Source organism: Aspergillus puulaauensis, chromosome 8, assembly GCF_016861865.1.
Source record: "Aspergillus puulaauensis MK2 DNA, chromosome 8, nearly complete sequence".
Classification (NCBI taxonomy): domain Eukaryota; kingdom Fungi; phylum Ascomycota; class Eurotiomycetes; order Eurotiales; family Aspergillaceae; genus Aspergillus; species Aspergillus puulaauensis.
In genome coordinates this window covers 661,291-673,935 of record NC_054864.1, presented here as the reverse complement: position 1 = coordinate 673,935, position 12,645 = coordinate 661,291, and the positions used below count along the sequence as shown (strand labels likewise).

Genomic DNA, 12,645 nt, shown 5'->3' with positions numbered 1-12,645 from the left:
GAGGCCTGTGATACAGGCGGTAAATGTGGTATTATGGGGAATACCAACTGGGAATTCCAGCGGCGGAGAATAATAAGGCTTCCCATCAGGGAGTAAGTGGACTTGTAACGCAATAAGTATTCGAGGCGATGAAGAACCATCATTCTCGATAAAGTTAGCACTACCGGGGCATTGGTGGATGGGCACCGCAAGATCGCTTGAAGAGAGAAACCCCCTTGCTAGCCATGATTCCAAGGCCGATTCATAAACTCCTTCCGCTTGACCCAGCTGTCTACATATGACGCCCTTGTGGCTGAGCTAGGCTCTTTACAAGCCAGCGAGTTTGGGCTGCAAAAGTGGAGATCTAGAAGTCAGCGCAGCTCCTGTCTTACCAGAGACGAATTTTCTGCAATGAGGAAGTCATCAATGAGATTACTAGAAGATGACTGAGGTAGTCGAGTGGCCTTTTGTGAGACCGGCGCCGCTAGCCATCATGGAACACCAAGTGGAACGCGGAGAACACACTAAGAAGGTTGGAAGGCAGCAGGCAAAGCGTAGAATAAGATTGGAGGCAGGGATTTCTATGAGTAAGGCATCTCACCCCGCCTCGCTTCGCACGCACCATTTGCTCGCAGGCGGTTGGTCCCGTCACCCGTGCACAGCCCTGCCATCAACGCTTGCGAGTTTCGACCTGTTGTCTTCCCCGACGGAGCAGCAATTCTCATGTGCGTTTGACAGTCCTTAATTTCGGCATGAGGAAACAATTGATAACTAATACATGGGTTCAATGTCAGAAGACCGTACAAAGGCCGAATCAGAATATAGTACAAAATCTCGACACCGTCACTGCCTCACTCGAAGCGAGAACTCCGCATGGTCCCAGTGGGCAGTGCACCAACACATTCATGATTTTTATGTGACGATGGAAACAACCCAAGCAGTCAGTTTCCAGTGCCCATGGCACCTGCATATTTGGATATACGCCAAAACGGCGTCACTGGTCCACCAGGCCGTCGCCAGCAGCCTGCTGCCCAACAATTACCACCGCAACTGCCATCTAACCAGCCAAACAAACTCCCTGTCAGAATCACGCTCTCTAAAACAGATCGGGTCCCAACTCACTAGAGCTAAGTCCACCCCCCTCGCAACTCTAACCCTCCACATAGGCCGAAACCGAAACGGCGGTTTCTGGCCTTGCGCCAACTCCCCCGGATCCGTGACTCGGTCAATATTCGCAACCCGCTGACCATCTACAACGGCAACCTGGGCAAAATTATCCACGTCCATCGAGTAAATCTCCATGACTTCTCGATGGACGGTTTCAGGGTCGACGGTCGACGGCCGCATAAGGGTATCTAATACCGACTTCTTGTTCTTATGCTTCTGCGTGGGTCTCGCATTTAGCGGCACGCATGAATTGCGGAACCGGAGCACAGCCCTAGGCGCTTGGACTGCTACGCGACATTTTGCAGATAGTAAGGTTTCACTGGTTGCTGCACCGCCGGGGAGCTTGAGCTCGAGCGTAGACGAGTCATACCACCGACCCCGTAGTTCGAATAGAGGGAGACCTGATGCATCGCGGAAGATGCGGCGCTGCGCAAGACCCCATGGATTGCCGTTGACTGTGAAGAGGGTTGCTCCGTTCTCGTGGGTGACGGTGTAGTCGAGCGGATGCCATGGCTCGGGGCTGTTGCGGACTGTGATGATCGTCTCTGGCTCGGCTGTCGTGATGGTCTCATTCCGGATTGCTAAGGGCCATCTTGGTTGCACTGGTGGTTGCTGGAAGGGGGGCGCCATGCATGACTTGTTGGTGTTGACATTGGGCTTACTGCAATGTATTGGGGATATGGGAAAAGACAAGGCATATATAACTCTCCTTTTTCCACAACAGGGCTCATACTACGATAGTGTTTAGCGTTTCAGTGGAGATGGGCAGCGTCGCGCTGGGAAGTGGGAACAGCATAGAGAGGACCCCAGGCTGACGCTGGGTCTGCCTTGTTGGCGATGTTGGGGGGGTTGGCCTCTTGATTGGGCCGGCCCGCTCCTTCGCCCCCAAAGCGACCACGCTTCAGGGGATCCCTACAGTGAAGCAAATAAGGCTGCATGAATGATTAAATCCCCAAAGTGGGCTTGAGAATTAGTATTTATCATTTCTCGTGCTGCGGATGTGTTCATGGGTCTCCTAACTGTACGGGATTATGGCCTGGCCTCGGCTGATAACGCCCTACCAGTACGCTGCCCACCGGCTGTTGTTGCCTGAAACAAGATTCACAAATTCTCTCCCGATAACCTTGTCAACACGCTCAGAAGGGTGTAATTCATCAAACCAAAGAAAGGCCGCCTCGTTCGGAAGCCGCTCGCAGTCCCCAGTCGTCTCATCGCAGTGCTTTACGAATCCGGTGACATTGCTCGGCGATGCCAGATATTCGGTTGGATTATGCCAAATATCGGAGATCTACACTGTCAGCAAATCCCCAAAAAATGCCGAAACAAACCAAGACCATGGAAGGTGGGGTAGAATGAAAAGGAAGTAAACAAAAAAAAAAAAAAAAAGACATACCAAGCCATACATATCCATCACCGCAAGCTGCGCCCCCGGGTACCGATTTGCAATTCTCGACTCATACGCCGTCTTGTAATGGAACACATCGTTGACTGTAACCACAGTCTCCCACATCCGATAGCTAATCTCCGTGATATTGGCCCCCTTATCGGGGTATCCGCTTGTTGAGTTCAGCCCACCGTTCTCATAAGTCGCATACTGTGGAGCCAGCTGCAACGGCGCCAGGTTCATGATCACAAAGTGTCGGCCTCCATTGGCGTACACCGCGTCCAGGGCTTCATAGACACACTCGATAAAGTCTGGAATAACAGCCCCTTTGACCTGGGAGTCCGTGAGAAAAGCATTGTTACCCACATCATTCGTTCCAATCCATATAGCATAGACGGTCTCATTCGGCCCGATATTGATAAACTCATTCCCATTTGGCTCGGTGTATTCGCTATCCGCAATATACGCAGGGATCTCATATTCCAGAACCGAAGGAAACGGGGCATTGATGGCGTCGAATGTCCGCGGTGTAATCTCGTTCGAGCACACAGCCCCTGACACGGCATAATTATAACGAGTCAGATTCGCTATTTGCGACGCAAAGTGTCCCCAGGTATACCCTCCAGATGCCGAGTCATTGCTCTTCGAGATTGTTAGCGCTCTTGTGAAACTCAGTCGGTGGTAGCGGCGAGACTCACAACGGGCTGTTTCCAACCAACCTGTGGTGCCGTCCCATCGTTACTCGAGAAATATCCAAGCCGGGAATCGTCGGTATAGCTATTTCCAAATGTGACGAGGCCCTTCCACTCGCTTGGGCCCCAATAGTGAGCCTTCTCCGCATTTGCTGTGCTCAGGGCTGAAAGCAAAATTGCAAGAGTCCTCGGAAGCGCGACCATTCTCGTAATCAATCCTCCAATTTTTTGGCATGACAAGAAAAATCAGTTATAGCCAGGCGATTGTTCAATTTTAAAAAAAAAAAAAAAGTTTCCGACTCGCTTGGGTGACGAACTGACGATTGATCTGCCACGGTCCATGTTCCGGATGGCCGATCCCGCGCCGTAAAAAGGAGAGGTGCGGAGTCGGCGGAGAAAATGCAGGGGTTCTCTCCTCGCTAATTAGCCTAATTTGTTGTATCAATGCCAGGACACGCTCTGATCAATAATTCTCTCGACTATTTACTCCGTAGTATTTGCCGGCTTTATTGCTGCGGGTGTTGGGTGGAACTCCTGATTGGCCGACTCAAATTGGGTCTGCCAAACCAAGGTCGTCATCGACTCAGCTCTAGTCCGCTTTTCCCAAAATCATCCAGGGCCCGTGATGGTTCCTTGCGCCAGCACAGCATGGTGAATTAGGATTTTCGTTTGCTGAGCCTTGCTGAGCCCAAAACCACCTCCAATTTCTGTGATTTCTCGCCACGCGAAGAAACAACAAGTACCTGATGCCTAGAGCTCAGTGCCCATAGGCCTTGGCATAGAAACAATAAAAAAATGGTTAATGCAGACACCGGTTTTGTAATTAGTGCAGTCCTGCGCGGAACTACACCGGGTGAACAGCGGAATTGCGGCTATATTCTCCAGCATGAACTGTGGGTTACCTGTCTCAATTGTATCCCGAACCTTGCCAAACCCCAGGTCTAATACTCTAATGATCCAATCGCATCTCAACGTCGTGCAAGTGAGTTGGTCTTGCCGATCATTGCTCGCGTATAGTTCCACAGTCCGCCACAAGACCTCTTCTCTCAATTGAGTCAATTCCGATAATGAACATCATGGAGCCGTTCAATTGAGAACTCATCTTCAATTTCCACATTTCTTATCCCTCGACGAGTATAAAGGGTTCATCGCACCTCTAGCCCAATATCAGACTTATTGATAAACGTATACCCGCGTAGTGCTCTCGGTCGAAGGGTAACTTGACATCTCATCAGTGCTCCTCTTTCGACGCGAGGGAGAACAGCCATGCAATTTGATCAAGTTTGCTATGACACTTTCTCTTTGGTGACTGATCGATGTCTTAGTTCTCGTGTGAATCGTCCCGCGTTGGGGGTAATGGAAAGACCCCGAAGCATATTTCAATCGCTTGCGAGCGTTACACACGATGACTTATGAACTAGTAAGATCCCTCATAGATATGCACGTTCGGATATCTTGTAGGTTGTAAGCTTAGGTCGGTAATGCCGCTGGGCGACCTAAGATGCGGAGTTGATCATGGGGGCGTGCACGCGCAAAAGAGAATCCGGGGTAGTGGGAGAGCGGCGCAAGGCCAACCACTCTTGGACAGAGGATCCGTGTCTTGAACCAATGAAATTCGTAAGCAAATGCCGAACCTGTCTCGATGGAAGCCAAGATAGTCAAGTTGGAGTTGGACCGAGTGGTTTCGACTGCTGTTTGGGGAACGACAACACGAGGTGACACGCTAACCCCGATTTGGCCAAGAAATCCGAGTATCTTATCGGACTCGTTTCTTATCGGTTGTTACACTGGAAGCTCAGGATGCAGCTGTTTCCAACTTATAAACCACCCCCTCTTCCCCTCATTGAAAGTCTTTGTTTCACTTGGGATTATACAGTTTTTTCTCTGTGCTTCTCTGAAATTGCGGTGTCGACGTGACTTTGTCGACTACTTCCCTTCACTCTCCACCTCATCACACTTACTCATACTTCCCCGCTCCACCAATATATACAACGCTCATATACGACAATGGTCCTCGACCGTCTTCAGCAGCTGACCATGCAGGTCAGCGCCTCGGCGCCTCCTCCTCATCCGCTGGATCCTCTTACAACTACTGAAATCGAGAGTGCTGTTGACATTGTTCGTAAAGAACATGGCAAGCTCAATTTCAACGGGGTTACGCTCTACGAACCCCGCAAGGAGCAAATGATGGCCTGGCTGGCAAACCCTGAGGGCACCCCTCGTCCCACTCGTACTGCCGACGTTGTTGTTATTGCTCCTGGTGGGAAAATCTACGATGGAATTGTCGACCTTAATGCGAAGAAAATCATTCAATGGAAGCACACGCCTGGCGTGCAGCCTCTGATCACTATGGAGGATCTGCAGGAGGTAGAGCACATTGTTCGCAAGGACCCTAAGGTCATTGAGCAGTGTGGAATCCTTGGTATTCCTCCACATGATATGGATAAGGTTTACTGTGATCGTAAGTCGGGCCTCAATAATAACCTATTTTGCATCTCTTAACGAGAGCCATAGCTTGGACAATCGGATACGACGAACGCTTCGGCACTGATGTCCGCCTGCAACAAGCCCTTATGTACTACCGACCTCACGTTGATGACTCCCAATATACATATCCCTTGGACTTCTGTCCTATCTACAATGCAGAGACTAAGCAGATCATCCACATCGATGTTCCGCCTGTGCGACGCCCTCTTAGCAAGGCTCCTCCCAACAACTACCACCCAGAGTCCGTTGAAAAAGAGGGCGGTTACAGAACAGACATCAAACCAATCCATATCACACAGCCGGAAGGTGTTTCTTTCAATGTGAATGGCCGCAGTATCGACTGGCAAAACTGGAACATCCACGTTGGCTTCAACTACCGCGAGGGTCTCGTCCTTAACAACATCACCTACAACGACAAGGGCAACGTCCGTCCCGTGTTCTACCGACTGTCTCTAGCCGAAATGGTTGTCCCATACGGAAACCCCGATCACCCCCACCAACGAAAGCACGCTTTCGACTTGGGAGAGTACGGTGGCGGCTACATGACCAACAGCCTGTCTCTTGGCTGCGACTGCAAGGGCGCAATCCACTACATGGATGCAGCATTTGTCAACCGCGCCGGTGCCAGCACGATTGTGAAGAACGCTATCTGCATCCATGAAGAAGATGCTGGTATCCTCTACAAGCATACCGATTTCCGCGACGAGTCCATGATCGTCACCCGTGGCCGTAAACTGATCCTCTCTCACATCTTTACCGCCGCTAACTACGAATACTGCGTCTACTGGATCTTCCACCAGGATGGCACTGTCCAGCTGGACATTAAGCTGACCGGTATCCTGAACACCTACGCCATGAACCCCGGCGAGGACACCCACGGCTGGGGCACCGAAGTCTACCCAGGTGTCAATGCCCACAACCACCAACACCTGTTCTGTCTCCGTGTCGACGCCAATGTAGACGGTCCACATAATACTGTCTTCCAAGTCGACGCAACTCAAGGTCCCGGTGAAGTCGGCAGCGTAGAAAACAAATACGGAAATGCTTTCTATGCCAAGAAGACAAAATTCACCACTCCTCTTGAGGCAATGTCCGACTACGACGGATCCACCAGCCGAACGTGGGAAATCGCAAACACCAACAAGCTCAACCCGTACAGCAAGAAGCCCGTCTCATATAAGCTTGTCAGCCGTGAAGTTCCAGGTCTCCTCCCCAAGGAGGGTGGACTCGTCTGGAAGCGAGCTGGTTTCGCTAGGCACGCCGTGCACGTTACGAAGTGTAAGTCTTACAACATCCCATCTAAACAAATCCTCATAACTAACCACTGTCCAACAGACTCGGACGACCAAGTCCACCCGGCAGGCCGCCATGTCCCCCAGACTTCCGGGGAGCCCTCCCAAGGTCTCCCACAATGGATCGCACAAGCCGGTCCCAACAGCTCAATAGACAACACCGACGTTGTCCTCTGGCACACTTTCGGCCTAACTCACTTCCCCACCCCCGAAGATTATCCCATCATGCCCGCGGAGCCCATGACTGTCCTTCTGCGGCCAAGAAACTTCTTCACCCGCAACCCGGTCCTCGATGTCCCACCTAGCTATGCGCGTACGCCGTCGCAGGCTGCCGCAGGCACTGCCGCTTGCGGGTGCAGTAATAGTAAGAAGAACTCACCGGATGGATCCAGCGTGCTGGTTTGAGGCGGGGGCGTTGTTGAAGTACGACATTCACCAATGATTGGTGTCTGTCCATAATGTTGCATGGCATTTTCATGTATGTAGGAGTTTTGCGTTAATTCTTTCCTCTGATTGGTTTCCACTCCCCTCAGATTGTCGACGCGGTATATTTGAGAACGAATCTCAGTTATAGACTGTTTGTTGATATCCCTTGCCAAGCATGGTCAACCTCGTACGTCGTAGATGAACAGTCGCGGGTGTCGCTATCAGAAGAACCCCACTGTTAGAAAAGCCAGGCATAATGATGCACCTAGAAGAGCACCAAGAAACTGCAAAATGAGCAAGGGTTGTGCAACTCTCGATCAAAAATAGTGTATAGTGGAATTCAAAGACCTAGACAATAGTGTGAAAAAATCCTTGACAATTTAATTTAGACGGCTGTCAGTGTCAGGTGCTCATCCTTGCTCCTTCATTTCTCCTACAATCCGAAACACCGTACCGCCGGTTCCAGCACAACACACTGGCCAAGGTCAGATTACACCCTGCCATTCAAAACAGCATCCCTGGCATCGTCCCACCGTGCAGCTGGGCTTTCTATTTCCGTTCGGCTGCCGGTTATCAAGACTCCATATTAATCGCCCCCTTGGCAACCACATGGTACCTGACACCTTGACTCGCTCCTACCCTGGAATGCTCGTCGCTTACATTGTAGTGGGCCTGGTTAGACTTGGCAACGTGGAGTTGATGCTCCTGTTTCTGTCAGCCTCCTTAAGCCACAAACCGCCTGGCTTCGCGATATTGATGGGGGTGTGGCGAGAGCAACATGACTCGTATACGCCATAGAGCCAAGGCTCATCATTCTCGGGTGCAACAAATACTTCAATTGACGACATCGAGTTATGCATAGCTCAGATATATGCCATTGGCGCATTATCTCAGTTCCCGAGGGAATCGATGTGATCACGCGTGCCCAAAGCGTGGACTCTAACCGAGTCCTTTTGTCTCCTGTGTGAATGAGTCGTAAGTGAGACAATCTCGCATCATATTTCAACATCGAAACCACAAAGTGCGCGAGCTTTGGTGGTTGACTCCTCTAATATCCATCGGCTCCGCTCCCGGACAGGCCAACCAACTCCATAAACCAGGGCCCAGGCGCGCATACCACCAGAAATAAATTAATTCCGGAGAATTATCTGTCGAGAAACACATCAAGTGTGGCGCAAATACTCTTGAGCTTTTGTGGTTCCATTTCTGCCAACTCTACACGTCTGTAGAATGTCATAAGGCTGACAGTTGACGATCAGTTCCGTGCCCTGTAGGGCAGAATACCGGACGATCCAAGACTGCAGGCAAAAGCTTCCATCCTTGCACAGCCTGCCAAAAGCGAAGACGGTGACTACCAGCTGCCATGGCCAGCTTTTCCGCTTTTGAGGCGTCAAGTGTGACGAATCTCCGCCCACCATCGCCATTAATTCTTGGCAGGTACTCTGAAACAGACTATCATCGTTTGAGGAATTTCTCCGGTCTCACTTTAAACACTTTCATAACCGGACTCGCCTCGGCCTTCAGGAAGTTGACTTCCGTAAAGTCGTCACCTCTTGTACCCCCAGTCTCTTTCGTTAAGGAGTTCTTGGCGCCCGGATTATCCGGTGTCAACGAACCACTGTCCAGTTTAGCTGTAACGCCAAGTCCAATATGCTATGGCCTTAGCTCAGCTCCAGTGAGCCTTCACTGGCTTTCGTGTCTATATCCGGGAATTTCAGGTGTTGGTCGTTTCAATTGTTCTTCCGCGGACCATGACTCCGGTGGAGCAAGATGGGGCTTGGAAGGACTATATAAGAAGCCGTTTGGACGTCGGGTCTTTCGTTCCTCAACAGCTAGCCTGTCAATCATTCTGCATACACACTCTCCTTCTCGCATCTGCTTCAACTTCTTACCTTCTTTTCAACTAAGGCCATTTCAAAATGTCTAACCTTAAGTTTCTTCTCGCCGTCGTCAGCTGCTTAGGGCCGGCCCTTGCAGCTCCGACTCCCACAACCGACTTCAACAAGCGTGCTGATGATGTACATTTCCATTATTTCCCCCATTTAGCAAATATCCACGCTGACATACAAAGACCGCTTTCGGTTTCGCCAGCCTGAACGGGGGTACTACCGGTGGTGCTGGTGGTACCACCACCACCGTCTCCTCGTACGCTGAATTCACCGCGGCCGTCGAGGGCGATGAGGCCAAGGTCGTCGTCGTCAGCGGAGCCATTTCCGAGTCCGCGAAGCAGGTCGATGTCGGCAGCAACACCAGCATCCTCGGTGCCGACTCCAGCGCTGTCCTCGACGGCTTCGGTCTCCGACTCAAGGAAGTTGAGAACGTCATCATCCGCAACCTCGGCGTGAAGAAGGTCACCGCTGAGAACGGAGATGCCATTGGTAGCGGTACGACACAATAACCCGATTACTGGTCGGTTCTTATGAATAAATGGCTGATGATTGAACAGAATACTCCAGCAACATCTGGATCGACCACGTCGACGTCTCTTCTGACCAGGACCACGACAAGGACTACTATGACGGTCTCCTCGACTTCAAGCGTGGCTCGGACTACATCACCGTGTCCAACAGCTACATCCACGACCACTGGAAGGCCTCGCTCGTCGGACACTCCAACAGCAACGAAGACGAGGACAAGGGCAAGCTCCACATCACCTACGCCAACAACTACTGGCAGAACCTGAACTCGCGCGGTCCCTCAATCCGCTTCGGAACCGGTCACCTCTACAACAACTACTACGAAAATGTCAGCGACGGCATCAACACCCGTATTGGTGCACAGGTCCTGGTCGAGTCCAACACCTGGGTTGATAGCAAGAAGGCCCTTTACTCGACCGATGAAGGCTATGCTGTTGAGCGCGACAACGACTTCGGTGGTGCTAAGTCTGAGGCCGAGGAGGGCACTCTGACCAGCGTCGACTATGAGTATGATCTTCTTGGTCCGGATGCTGTTAAGGAGGCTGTTGTGGGAACTGCCGGGCAGACTCTTACTTTTTAAGCGCTCCCTCTTAACATCTTTTTCTTCTCTCTTCGCTAGCCGCCTATAGGCCTTTAGAGTAGTGATGGCCTATTTAGTTCTTATCACAAACCAATTCATCATTCAACCAATGTCCATGCCGTTCTAACATAATTTGCCGTTCCAGCGCTTGTGCGTATACAGCAAATACAACCAGCCTTAACTAACCAACCAATAGAAACAAAATTCGCCTCTTTCCATGCATCAACCCACGCATCCACCCATGTACCTATCTATATGAAACCCAATCAGCCAATCAACCAAGCCATCCTTAATGTATACAAAGCACCTGGTGATCTTATCAATCCAAACAACTCCAGTCAAACAGAATCCGAATCCGAATCAGAAACACACAAAAATCCCAAACGCAGTCAGTCCAGTCACACCCAAGCTAAATACTAAATATCATAAGCATCAAACCTCCACGCCGCGTCTCTAGTCTCCCGACTCTTCCGCAATACCCATGGCATCGTCCACTCTTTCCACCGGCCCTCCAGGAACCCCATGTCGCGATGCGTCGCCCACATCCGCCTTGCGGCGGAGAAGGCGTCTTCGACGAGGGCCCGACGGACAGACTCGTATTTGGAGAAGACCACGGGGAGGTCCTCGTCGCGGTTGTGGGCGAGGATGCGGCAGAACATGATGGAGTCGTCGAGGGCGTAGGCGGCGGATTCGTCACGGGGTGGCATCTAGATATTGTCATTAGTTTATGCTGAGGAACTTGGCGTGATTGGTTGATTGGTTGATTGGTTGGGGACTCACTGCATGTGCTGCATCACCTAGTAAAATCACTCGCCCCTTCCACCACCGGCCGCCTGGTCTAACTTGGTAGACAGGATAAAGCATCCAGTTTGTGTTAAGGTTAGCGACGTCCCGAATCCAAGGGTTCCCGGAGTTTGCGAAGCGGGAACGGATCTCTGATTGGAGGGCTGCGTGGATGGCGACTCGCTTCCGGGGGTCCATGTCTGGAGTATTTGGGGAAGGGGGGTCAATGCGGTACCGTGGGAGCCGTGACTCGCTAATCTGGAGTATGGCGGCGAGGAAGAGGATTGAGTGGTTTCGGTCACAGAAGCTTCCGAGGAGGTCGCCATGGCGGGAAAGGGCCAGACCGCTGGTGGCGAATGGTGGCGGATGCATAGTTTGTTGTGCTTCTTCGGTAGAGAGAGCCTGGGTGGAAGGGTGAGATAGGTTGCTGACGCTCCGGGTAGTGCTTCGGCTTTTGCTGGAGGCGTGTGTGCCCTCGCTGGCACTGGTGCTGGGACGGCTGAAACTGGTCCTCACAGACGGAGGGGGAGGGGGAGGAGGGGTTGCCATTGTTGTCTGGAGAAATGACAAGCCAGTATATTCCGACGGGCGGCTGGGGTCAACATATTGCGCGCGGAGGGCGGAGTGGACACCATCGCATCCAAGGACGAGATCACCTGCGGCGGAGGTGCTGTCTTCAAAGTGCAGGACGGCTTGGTCGTTGTGTTCCGTGACGCTTGTAAGCTTTTTGCTGTATACAATGCGGATGTTCGGGTGGCGTTCGATAACGGCCAACATCGCCAGAGAGAGGACAATCCGTAACACCCTACGGCCCTTGTAGCCGTTTATGCCGTTACCATCGCCATCAGTAAAATCAATTGAGCCGAGCGGCCGGCCGGAGCGGCTTGAGAAGAGTTCAATTGCATCGACATCGGCACCACCGTCAGCACCTTGACGATCGAGTTCAGAGAGAACGCCTAGTCGGTCGAGATGTCGTTGTGCGACCGGAGTGAGATTGATCGCACCGCCGGAGGTCGAAAGGACATCGTGACGCTCGAAAATGGTTATCTGGAGGTTAGGTTCGTGGGGTTTCAATTCCTTCACTAGAGCCAGAGCACTAGCTATGCCGGCAATACCCGCACCAACAATGAGGATCTTGCGGGTGCGCGGAGAGGGATCGGGGATGGAGAGAGGCACGACGTAGCCAGACCAGGGCTCGTTATCCTTGTTCAAATGCATGATCTACCAGCATACTGGAGTGGAGGGTGAGGAGTGAAGACTTTTCAAAATTAAGGTAGCGTGAAGAAAATAGATTTAGTAGCAGGGATTAAAGTAGCTAAGACTAGCGCCGGTATTTGTGGAGATTTCTCGGCCACACGAGTCTAGCGGCCGCTGGTTGTTCGAGATAGACACATCACACATCATCAATCATAAGCAAAGGAAATACACGAATGACAGG

General features: G+C 51.6%; 5 protein-coding genes across 5 annotated transcripts; 2 read left to right on the top strand and 3 right to left on the bottom strand.

Moving 5' to 3' along the window:
• Positions 1 to 973: 973 nt before the first annotated feature.
• APUU_80270S (uncharacterized protein) lies at positions 974 to 1,776 on the bottom strand (the record flags this gene model as incomplete). Its single annotated transcript, XM_041696531.1, has 2 exons — positions 974 to 1,036; positions 1,102 to 1,776. The coding sequence occupies 2 exons, from the start codon at positions 1,774 to 1,776 to the stop codon at positions 974 to 976; spliced, it is 738 nt and encodes a 245-aa protein (XP_041562153.1).
• Positions 1,777 to 2,203: 427 nt separating this feature from the next.
• APUU_80269S (SGNH/GDSL hydrolase family protein) lies at positions 2,204 to 3,426 on the bottom strand (the record flags this gene model as incomplete). The annotated part of the gene is made up of 3 exons (XM_041696530.1): positions 2,204 to 2,434; positions 2,540 to 3,172; positions 3,229 to 3,426. The coding sequence occupies 3 exons, from the start codon at positions 3,424 to 3,426 to the stop codon at positions 2,204 to 2,206; spliced, it is 1,062 nt and encodes a 353-aa protein (XP_041562152.1).
• A 1,803-nt stretch (positions 3,427 to 5,229) lies between these two features.
• Positions 5,230 to 7,406, top strand: CAO1 (peroxisomal copper amine oxidase; the record flags this gene model as incomplete). The annotated part of the gene is made up of 3 exons (XM_041696529.1): positions 5,230 to 5,683; positions 5,737 to 6,987; positions 7,045 to 7,406. 3 exons carry the CDS (start codon positions 5,230 to 5,232, stop codon positions 7,404 to 7,406), a joined length of 2,067 nt encoding a protein of 688 aa, XP_041562151.1.
• A 1,940-nt stretch (positions 7,407 to 9,346) lies between these two features.
• On the top strand, positions 9,347 to 10,424 carry APUU_80267A (pectate lyase family protein; the record flags this gene model as incomplete). Its single annotated transcript, XM_041696528.1, has 3 exons — positions 9,347 to 9,445; positions 9,499 to 9,811; positions 9,874 to 10,424. The coding sequence occupies 3 exons, from the start codon at positions 9,347 to 9,349 to the stop codon at positions 10,422 to 10,424; spliced, it is 963 nt and encodes a 320-aa protein (XP_041562150.1).
• A 416-nt stretch (positions 10,425 to 10,840) lies between these two features.
• APUU_80266S (FAD-dependent oxidoreductase) lies at positions 10,841 to 12,425 on the bottom strand (the record flags this gene model as incomplete). The annotated part of the gene is made up of 2 exons (XM_041696527.1): positions 10,841 to 11,131; positions 11,205 to 12,425. The coding sequence occupies 2 exons, from the start codon at positions 12,423 to 12,425 to the stop codon at positions 10,841 to 10,843; spliced, it is 1,512 nt and encodes a 503-aa protein (XP_041562149.1).
• Positions 12,426 to 12,645: the final 220 nt, after the last annotated feature.